General features: G+C 43.4%; 1 protein-coding gene across 1 annotated transcript in view; it reads right to left on the reverse strand.

Moving 5' to 3' along the window:
- Positions 1-11,456, reverse strand: part of LOC121003676 (aldo-keto reductase family 1 member D1-like) — a 42,226-nt gene extending 30,770 nt beyond the window's left edge. Inside the window, exon 1 of the mRNA XM_040435546.1 lies at positions 11,313-11,456. Coding sequence (XP_040291480.1) covers positions 11,313-11,444 — 132 coding nt within the window. The 5' untranslated portion in view covers positions 11,445-11,456. The remainder of the gene's footprint in view (positions 1-11,312) is intronic.
- Between the last annotated feature and the right edge of the window lie 391 nt (positions 11,457-11,847).

Raw genomic sequence — 11,847 nt, forward strand, 5'->3', positions numbered from 1 at the left:
TTTTTTTTGTGGACCATATGCGGAACTGTTAATTTCAATGGGTCCGCTAAAAAACGGAAGTGGCTCTGTGTGCATTCCGTTTCTCTAAAAAAAAGAACATGTCCTATTATTGTCCGCTCCGCAAAATATGGAATGCACACGGACATCATGCGAATTGTTTGCAGATCCGTGTTTTGCGAACCACAAAATACATATGGTCGAGTGAATGAGCCCCAGAAAAGGGGCTGACCTCTGTAAGGTTATGTTTATAATATAGCTCCAAATATATTGCAGCGGACCGCTGGGAAGTGCTTGGAGGATGGGATCGGTAGTACTCACAGATCACAGTAGCGATCTCCACTCTTGCACTCCCTAGATCCGTGCAATTACTGGAGGGCACACCCTTTCTGACCTTGGGGTACATCCTGGTATTGGGACTCCTGCCTGGTGTTGATTGGGGTGCCCTTTATGTTGGATTCTTTGCTGAGTGTAAGACAGGACCGTTGAACGATGGAGACAGTGATCAGGTCCGTTGTCTCTACACTAAGGTTATGATAAGGATTATAGTACAAATGGCAACAACAGTATGTCGCAGCATATGGAAAACAACAGTCTTGGTGGTTATAGTACTCCTTGTCTCTAAAGACACTTTGCAGTCTCTCAGAAGACCCATAGGTGCAGCGTCCCACATATGTGTGTACATGGGACACTTCAAATATCTTACATGTGTTTATTTGCATTGTATGGTATTTTCCTTTTATCAGACTGGCAATGTCTTTGCAGCCATTCGCCCCTAGGTGGTGCTGGCACCACATAATACATATAGCTTGGGTGTGTCTAGACAGGAAGATAGTTAGTTGGAGTCTGAGTTAGTTGAAGTTGGAGTGTGAGAGGAGGAGAAGCAAGTTCATGGAGGAGAGAGACAGGCTAAAGTCAGCAGTTTTCTTTTCCTTTGGGCCCTGATCAAGCCTGGAGAAGACAACTACAGAACTCAAGCACCAGACAGTGAGTCTATGTAAAAAGATGCAGAGAGCCTAGTGAGGGTAACAGCTAAACTTAGCTTATGGACCTCATAAGCACAAGTGACTGAGAGCAACTTTCCGAGTACCTGGACACAACTGGATGATTAAGGCCATAATTGTCCTTATCCACTAAACAAGCCTTCCGGGTCATAGTGGAAAAACCTATTTATAAGAGTATCCTGCCAAATAATGAAGCAGATGTGTTTGCCTGCCACAAGGAAGAGCGCCCTTAAAGGATAACCAGATATATCAGCATACTTTAGTACCAGAGTGCTATAGAGTGAACTTGGGATTACCACCAGGATCCTTGCCTGTAAAGTATCAGCATTAGAAGAATCCCTCCATTGACAACTGCCACTACCTGATAATAGGATTACCAGTGAACTTATTATTACTATACAAAATGCTTTCCATTGATGAACTGTACCAACTGTCCAGAGACTATTGATTCTTCAGTAAATGTTCAACTGGTTTACAACAACTGACTCCTCATTCTTACTACTACTCTCAACATTTGCACCTAACGGTGCTGGCGTCACGAACCAGGGGCCCAGCCACCAAAGCACCTTACACCCATTACCATCAAGGGCACCTCAACTTCCATCTGGCTGGTGTTCCCTGCAACCGAGAGTGTCCTGGAGGATTTCGTGCTGTCTTCCCATCCATTGTATGCCAGCCCAGGGAGGCATCTGCTAACCATGAGTACAAACAACTATTGCACCCATCGGCCCACCGTGAGCCTCACGTGTTTCCCTGTGCTGTTTGAGTTCAATGTATGGCTTTGTGAGCTCTAGACCTTCTCAGATGTCTGGTCTCTCTCTCAGGAGTACTTTTGTAGTAAAGAGGGTCAGAGATTAAAGGGGTTGTGCAAGAAGGGGGGGGGGGAGTGTTGGCAACCACCTCATTCTGCTGGACCTGCAAGAAGAAGATGATGACTTACCTTCTTCCTGACTCCAGTTCCTCATTCTTTCATTTGCAAGTTGTTTTGTATATTATAATGTTACCTATTTTGTGTTTTGGCCGTACATTCCAGTAGGAAATATGGATGGCAAAAGGTTAGCAGGAACAGGGCCAACCGCCCTGTCCCTCCCCTCTTAGAGAGAGTGGGCTGGTCCAGCTCCCTGCCGGGGGAGAAGGGGGGAGTTTGTGTGTAGGCACAGGAGGGAGAGGAAGCACACCGCAGAGCGCCTCCAGAGAAACCTACCTAATCCTGCCTCAAGAAAAACCCTTGAGAGACAAGATAGGAGAATGATCAACAAAATCCTGCATTTCAGACACCCAAAACTACCACTAGGCCAATCAAAGTTCAAGTCTGAACCTTACAGTGGACACCTATACCCACACGTGCTAAGCTGTAGCCATCCAACCTGCCTCCATACCTCCTTAACCGGTGCCAGAAACTGCTTCTATTGGATGTACCATAAGGAATATTTTGCACTTAGTATAGAGAGGCTGTTATACGTTCACTTCTGGTCTCATTCTTTAAACTGCATTTCCGCTGAACTGATCCCCATGAAGCAACGACTTGAGGGAGTACACCATGAAATAACATCTCATCAGGACCACTACCACTCCCATCCTCTGCATCGGCTCCTCAAGGGCTCACTGCAGGCTGTCCGTTGGCAGATTAGCCCCATTGAATGGTGTTAATCAGCAGTCGGATCCAGGGCATTCAAACTACAAAATCAGTGGCAGAAACCTCAGGGTCAGCCTCAGATTTAGGCCCCATTCACACATTATTTTTGGTCCGCATCTGATCTGCATTTTTTGCGGATTGCACAGGGACACAATTATTTCTATCGGTCCCATAGACCCACATTCTTTTTGCAATCCCCTCCAAAAATTTTCACAATGGATCCGCAAAAAAAAAAAAAAAACTGATTTAACTCAGACGGATGTCATTCACATTTTTTGTGACCACAAAATACAAATGGTGGTGTGAATGCACCCTTAGAGATCTGCAAAAAATACAGGTGATGTCCATGTCACATCCGTGTTGCATCTGTTTTTCTCGGACCCAGTGAAAAAATGCTGGCGTGCTGTCCTTTTTTTTTGTGGAACTATGGAAATGATTGGGTCCATGTGCGATCCTGAAAAAAAGTGGAACAAAGATACGGTTGTGTGAATGGGGCATAATACAGTGTATTTCTCTGCAAGTACACATCAGTTTTCTGATGTATAATTTTCGCTGTATGAAGAAACCCTAAGGACAGCTCATTTACTATTACCCAATCATGAATTCTGAATCTAGCTGTTCTGGGACGCCACCTTTCTTTTCTAATTTCTACCCCAGGAAGAGATCATACAGGGTAGGCAATGGTTGACTGACCCCTGACATCTTACTTTCTAGGAGGGTAAAGCCTCACTCCAGGGGCGTAGCTAAAGGCTCATGGGCTCTGGTGCAAGAGATCAGCTTGCCCGCACCCCCCCCCCTTCCCCCTTCACTCAGCGCGGGTGCACCTAGCTTTTCTGCTGCCCAAGGCAAATATTGAAATGCCACCCCCCTTCATTCCAGTCCTACTGTTAAAGGGGTTGTCTTCTTTTTACTACTGATGACCTATCCTCAGCATAGGTCATCAATATCAGATCAGCCGGGGTCCTGCGGCACCCCCGGCGATCAGCTATTTGAAGAGAGGGCAGCGATCATATGAGATGTTCTGTTCACCTGCTCGCTGTAGCATTTACAGTGATGAGCAGGTAAACAGAGCAGAGAAGGCAGTGCTCATACAAAAAAGCGGACAACCCCTTTAAAGACATATTTGGAAAACATTACATATAGCGCTACAGAACATACAGGGTCATGCAGCGCCACATACCTCTTACATCCAGTGACGTCTCCTCTGATGTAGATATTCTCTTTCCTCTTCTTCTCCTGTTAGACCAGACCGCCATGGTGACTTCTTTCAGCCGCGCCTCGTCTCTGCAGAGTTTAACAAACATACATCTTTACTTTCCTACTTTTCCATCCTCCCACCTTCTCAACACCCCATCCTGCCACCCCCAATACAGTGCCTACTGTGCTCCCCAATACTTTCCTGCAGAAACAGTCCCCCTGAAAATACTAGTACCACACCAATAGTGCGTCAGTACAAAAACACCCCTTCCTTTCAGATCAGACCCCTATATAAAACCCTAAATGAGATCCCCCCATCTCAGACCAAACCTCCTTTAGACCTCTATGTCAGACCCCATATAAGACCCCAGTTTTAGACCTCAGATCAGACCCCCATTAGACCTCCATGTAAGACCCCGATCCAATATCAGACCTCAGATAAGCCCTCCATTAGACCTCCAGACCCCCATATAAGACCCCCATTAGACCTACAGACCCTCATTAGACCTCCATATCCCCATAACAGACCTCCAGACCCCCATATCAGACCTCTAGACCCCATTAGATCTCCAGACTCCCACTAGACCTCCAGACCCCCATATCTGACCCCCATTAGACCTCCAGACCCCCATATCTCACCCCCATTAGACCTCCAGACCCTCAATCAGACCTCCAATCAGACCCCCAATCAGACCCCCATTTGACCTCTAGACCCCCAATCAGACCCCAATTAGACCTCCAGACCCCCAGTCAGACCTCTCCAGACCCCCAGTCAGACCTCTCCAGACCCCCCCAGTCAGACCTCTCCAGACCCCCCAGTCAGACCTCTCCAGACCCCCCAGTCAGACCTCTCCAGACCCCCCAGTCAGACCTCTCCAGACCCCCCAGTCAGACCTCTCCAGACTCTCAGTCAGACCTCCAGACTCCCCTGTTAGACCTCCGGACCCCCCAGTCAGACCTCCAGACTCCCAGTCAGACCTCCAGACCCCCCAGAGAGACCTCCAGACCCCCCCATTAGACCACTTCAGACCCCCAGTCAGACCTCCAGACCCCCATTAGACCTCTCCAGACCCCCCCATTAGACCTCTCCCGACCCCCCCATTAGACCTCTCCCGACCCCCATTAGACCTCTCGAGACCCCCCATTAGACCTCTCCAGACCCCCCATTAGACCTCCATATCAGACCTCAGATCAGACTGTAAAATAATAAAGTAACTTACCTCTCCTGCCACCACTCTCCTTGTCCTGGCTGTCTTCTCTTCTCAGGGCCCGCGCTGCAGTCACCTGACCTCCTGCAGCGTCGGGTCACAGTGCGCTCTGTACATCCTGACGCTGCAGGCAGCCAGGACACAGCAGAGTGGGCCCTGAGAAGAGCAAGTAGGAGGAGGGGTAAGTACTGTATAGCGCTCACAGCGCTTCTCTACCCCTCCTCCTGCAGACTAGTGAGCGCTTCCATTATGGAAAGTACAGTACTCTCTGGGCCCCCCTGGCAACCGCTGCGACCCCTATAGTTATGCCAGTGCCTCATTCACATAGTCAGCGTTTGGTCAGTGACTTTGAGCCAAAATCAGGTTTGGAGCCTCCACAGAGATAAGGTATAAGGCTGGGTTCAGACCTGAGCGTCTTTGATATGCGCGTTTAACGCGCGTTTTTGACGTGCGTTTTTGACGAGCGTTTTTTGCAATAGTAAACGCGCGTTTGTGTGATTGACTGCAATGTCCTATGGCCACAAACGCGCGTCAAAACGCCCCAAAGAAGCTCAAGTACTTGTTTGAGCGTAGGGCGTTTTACAGCGCGTTTTTCAGCGCTGTAAAACGCTCAAGTGAGAACCAGGGCCATAGGGAAGCATTGGTTTTCATGTGTTGAGCGTTTTACAGCGCGTTTGAACGCGCTGTAAAACGCTCAAGTGTGAACCCAGCCTTAGAGAAAGATCCGCATGTGGTTTTGGCTCAAAATCACTGATGAAGATCACTGACCAAAATACTGTGTGAATGAGGCTTTAGGCAGGAAAGCAGATGATTTAAGAGCACTGTACAGTACATGGACACTATGAATGGCTGGCACTATTATGGAGACCCCAAAGACATCTGGCACTGTTGTGCCGTGACTGGACTTCTCAGATTGGCTTTGTGGCTTGCTGGCATTGTGATAGGAAAGCTGTGCCCCTAGCATAGGTAGGGTGCTGTCACCGGCATGCACTCTATGAGGGTTGCGGTGACTGGCAATTGATGACTGGCACTATTATTTAAGTCCTATCGTTAATCTTAAAGGAGCACAATGTTAAAGCGGCACTGTGATAAAGGGTCACTTAAAAAAATTCCTGATGAACAAGTCAAGACAAGCTCCTTCGGCTTTACAACTTCCAAAACTGTGGAAATTAGTGGTGAAAGTTGTCATTACTAAGGGATCCAGTTACATTATCAGTTGGGGCACTCAGTCCTCCCTTGGATAAAATCAAACCCCAATGTCCTATGACCAACCTGAACAACACTACTGCAAAAGACTGCAAAACCAACGTCTACTTTACCAAATGCCGTGGTAATTACTATTTTTATTCCCCTGTAAAAAGAGGGGGCCTCCTACAACAAACAGCATCACATTATATGCAATCATGCGATGTTTTATTTAGCAATGTGTAGTAAGTACACAGTTCTAGCCACTAGGTGCTGCTGTAGCATTCACAAAAAGCAGTACAAACCATGGCAACAAAAATGTACTTGGGGGTCATTTATTAAGGCCGGCGTTTTAGACGCCTGGTCGGTGGATCTGCTGAAGTTATGTAGAGGCGCTAGCCTCTACATAACTTTGGCGCAACCAGTGCTGCTTTCTGGGGTCATGCTGCATATGCCAACTGGACTACTGGATTATAAGGTACTAGAATAAATAAATGAGGTCCTCAATGAAGGCCTCTGCCAAATGACGATGAACAGGCCGATGTGAAGACGGGGGAGGAGGACTGGGGTGCATACCTCCCAACTTTTGAAAATCGCAAAGAGGGACAATATATGCCGGAACACATCACTGCAATTTTATCATACTAGGCCACGCCTCTAACTCCGCCCAAAGCATAATTTCTGTCCCCATCACAACTGCAGCAGCTGGGGATCGATCGGGTGAGTGTAAGGCCCTGTATTTTTTTACAGCATGTGGAGCCCCTGGGATAATTTTGTTTTTGCGCTTAAATATCCATTTAAATATTAGCACATAAATCATCGGATTATAGATATTTTAAGGTAGAAATTGCACAAAATAATGAAGTTCTGGTCTAATATAGAGGTAGAAACCATACAGACACTTTATTAAGAAGCAATTTAGTAAATTTATGCATTAATTCCCCAGGCCAGGGGGGTGAGTATGAGACCCTAGGAGTGATGCAATATAACAGGTGTATGGGAGATACAGTATACAGGGTCAGACTATAGAACAACAGGTGCAGCATATTATAACACATATTACATTGTATTACATTATATTTTGTTATACCAGGTTATTACAGTGTATGTTCTATAGACAGCTATTTCAGAAGAGTGTTATTATGGGAGTAATAGGCTTATTATAGAATTCTATTGTAGGTATGGATAATATAATCATAAGCACTAGTAGAGTTATTATAGTAGCTATAGTGATATTACAGCACTGGTAGGGTTGTTTAATAGTAATAGTGATATTACAGCACTAGTTATAGTAGTAATAGTGATATTACAGCACTGGTAGGGTTGTTATAGTAGTAATAGTGATATTACCGCACTGGTAGGGTTGTTTTAGAAGTAATAGTGATATCACAGCACTGGTAGGGTTGTTTTAGAAGTAATAGTGATATCACAGCACTGGTAGGGTTGTTTTAGAAGTAATAGTGATATCACAGCACTGGTAGGGTTATTATAGTAGTAATAGTGATATTACAGCACTAGTAGGGTTGATATAGTAGTAATAGTGATATTACAGCACTGGTAGGGTTATTATTGTAGTAATAGTGATATTACAGCACTGGTTATAGTAGTAATAGTGATATTACAGCACTGGTAGGGTTGTTATAGTAGTAATAGTGATATTACAGCACTGGTAGAGTTGTTATAGTAGTAATAGTGATATCACAGCACTGGTTATAGTAGTAATAGTGATATTACCGCACTGGTAGGGTTGTTATAGTGGTAATAGTGATATTACAGCACTGGTAGGGTTGTTATAGTAGTAATAGTGATATTACAGCACTGGTAGGATTTTTATAGTAGTAATAGTGATATTACAGCACTGGTAGGGTTGTTATAGTAGTAATAGTGAAATTACAGCTCTGGTTGGGTTTTTATAGTAGTAATAGTGATATTACAGCACTAGTAGGGTTTATATAGTAGTAATAGTGATATTACAGCAATGGTAGGGTTGTTATAGTAGTAATAGTGATATTACAGCACTGGAAGGGTTATTATTGTAGTAATAGTGATAATACAGCACTGGTTATAGTAGTAATAGTGATATTAACACACTGGTAGGGTTGTTATAGTGGTAGTAGTGATATTACAGCACTGGTAGGGTTGTTATAGTAGTAATAGTGATATTACAGCACTGGTAGGATTTTTATAGTAGTAATAGTGATATTACAGCACTGGTAGGGTTGTTATAGTAGTAATAGTGATATTACAGCACTGGTTGGGTTGTTATAGTAGTAATAGTGATATTACAGCACTAGTAGGGTTGATATAGTAGTAATAGGCATATTACAGCACTGGTAAGGTTGTTATAGTATTAATAGCGATATTACAGCACTGGTAGAGTTGTTATAGTAGGAATACTGATATTACAGCACTAGTAGGTTTATTCTAGTATTAATAGTTATATTACAGTTCTAGTGGGGCTTATTTTGGTATTAATAGTGATATTACAGCTCGAGTAGGCTTATTATAGTGGTAACAGTGATATTACAGCAGTAGTGGGTTATTATAGTAGTAACAATGATATTACAGCACTAGTAGGGGTATTATAGGAGTTATAACAGCATAAGGGCTCATGCACACGACTGTATGTATTTTGCGGTCCGCAAAAAAACGGATCTGCCAAAAATACAGATGACGTCCGTGTGCATTCCGTATTTTGAGGAACGGAACAGCTGGCCCCTAATAGAACAGTGCTATCCTTGTCCGTAATGTGGACAATAATGGGGCATGTTCTATTTTTTGCGGAATGGAAATACAGACATACGGAAACGGAATGCACACGGAGTAACTTCCATTTTTTTGGCGGACCCATTGAAATGAATGGTTCCGTATACGTTCTGCAAAAAAAACGGAACGGACATAGAAAGAAAATACGTTCGTGTGCATGAGCCCTTAGGCTGAGTTCACATCAGTGTTCAGCCTTAGGGCTGTTTAACACGAGCGGATGCCGTGCGTGTCATCCGCAGCATGAATGACAGCCAAGCCCCGAAGTGGACAGCAGAGACACGGAGCAGTAACATGATTGATAATGCTCCGTGCCTCTCTGTCTTTTTACTACAAAATGACAGTGAGATAAAGTTGTCACCGTGATTTTGTAGTAAAAAGGTCACAGAGAGGAACGGAGCATTATCAATCATGTTACTGCTCCGTGTCTCTGCTGTCCAGAACACGGCTTGGCTGTCATTCATGCTGCGGATGACGTGCACGCCATCCGCTCGTGTGAAACAGCCCTTACTGTTCTGATGCTCCGTTATAGGACAGAAGAACGGAAAGGACAGAATCAGCACATAACTGAGCTGCAGAGAGACTACAATGGGGTCCAATAGGTTTCCGCTCAGAGAAAGATTTTTGAAGTGGAAACAAAAGTTCTGCATGCACGACTATTGTCTGCTTCAAAAATCTTCCGCAGGCTCCCATGGGCTCAATTACGGTATGTGCCAAATCTGTCCTACAACGGAGCAGGAGAATGGAAAGGCTAAACACTGATGTGAACTCAGCCTGAACTGGCTACTTTTTGAGTAATAAGTATATTACAGCAGTAACAGCATATGAGAAGTATATAACAGCAGTAATAGGATGTTATAGAAGTAATGTAATAGGGTATTATAGGAGTAATAAGTATATTTCAGCAGTAACAGCAAATGAGAAGACGTATATAACAGCAGTAATGTGGTGTTATAGGAGTAATGTAAGAGAGTAATAAGTATATTATAGCATTAATTCGCTATTTTTGGAGTAATAAGTATATTACAGCAGTAACATGGTATTATATAGTAGGAGTAAGAAGTGTATTACAGCAGCAAAGCTATAATGGGAGTAATAAGTATATTACAGCAGTAACAGGTTATTATAGGAGTGAAAAGTATATTACAGCAGTAACTGGCTATTATAGGAGTAATAAGTATATTTCAGCAGGAACAGCATATGAGAAGAAATATATAACAGCAGTAATGCGGTGTTATAGGAGTAACGTAAGAGGGTATTATAGGAGTAATAAGTATATTATAGCATTAACTGGCTATTTTTGGAGTAATAAGTATATTACAGCAGTAACATGGTATTATATAGTAGGAGTAATAAGTGTATTACAGCAGTAAAGCTATTATGGGGGTAATAAGTATATTACAACAGTAACAGGGTATTATAGGAGTAATAAGTATACGGATGTAGCAGGGTTAACACACATGCTTTATGAGACATGTTATCTAAACTAAATGCAACTAAATGTGTTAAGCAATTGCTTTTCAATGGCTTTTGTTTCAAGATAACGCAATGAGTTAAGAAATTTGAGTTAAGAGTGTGTGTGTGTTACCCCTGCTACATCTGTATTACAGCAGTAATAGGGTATTATAGAAATAATAAGTATATTACAGCAGTAACAGGGTATTATAGAAGTAGTAAGTACATTACAGCAGTAACAAAGTATTATAGGAGTAATAAGTATATTATAGCAGTAACAGGCTATTATAGAAATAATAAGTATATTACAGCACTAACAAGGTATTATAGGAGTAATACGTTTATGACAGCATTAAAGGTATAATAGGAGTAATCTGAATATTGCAGCAGTAACAGTTTGTTAAAGAAATAATAGGGTAATTACACCAGTACTAGGGTAATATATCACTGACCAGGTTAATGCAACAGATAATAGGATATTAAAGTGGCAACAGGGTATTAAAGCAGCAAAAATCAAGCATTTATGAGTATTACACTATTACTGTTACCAATGTTACTATTACTTATATTAACAACCATATAATAGAAGTAATAGAACTATAAAAGAACAACAGGGTATAACAAAAGTATTACGACTGCTTAGAGGAATAGTAGGGTTAGGAGCCTGTGAGTTTTTCTGGCAGTATTACTGTAGGAGAATTAGAATTAGATTCTGGATGAAAGTAATAGGGTTGTTAGAAGAGTAATAAGCGTATGAGAGTACTAGGGTTATTATAACAGTAATTAGATAGTACTAGAGTTCTACAATGAGTAGCACAGCAGTACCCGGTTATCAGCGCAGGAGTATCAGGGATTATTATAACTGACCGTAGCAGGGGGGGAGTAGGTTCCAAGCCCCAACACCGGGATGCTGTTGCCGTCATTCAGTGGGATGCGGTGCTGCTCCACAGTGAGCTCCATGCTGAGATCCACCGTGAGGGGGAGCACCGAGCAACTCATAAATGCCACTGAGGAGGGGGCGGGAGGGAGGAGTAGACGACACCGGGAGGAGGGATACCACCGGGGGACATAAAAAGAGCAGCGCTGCCGTCCACCACTTTGTGCCGACTTACAGTTAGCTGTGGTTGTGAAACGTGTCATTGCTGCATCAGGTGTGCACACAGCGCTCACCTCAGTAGTCACCTGCCATTTCCAGTAAGGGCTCATGTACACGAACGTATTTTCTTTCCGTGTCCATTCCATTTTTTAAAATATGTGGAACCATTAATTTTAATGGGTCCGCAAAAAAAATTATTCCGTGTGCATTCCGTTCCCGTATGTCCGTATTTCCGTTCCGCAAAAAAATAGTACTTGTCCTATTATTGTCCTTATTACGGACAAGGATAGTACTGTTCTATTAGGG

Source organism: Bufo bufo, chromosome 1 (assembly GCF_905171765.1).
Source record: "Bufo bufo chromosome 1, aBufBuf1.1, whole genome shotgun sequence".
NCBI classification, from domain to species: Eukaryota; Metazoa; Chordata; class Amphibia; order Anura; family Bufonidae; genus Bufo; species Bufo bufo.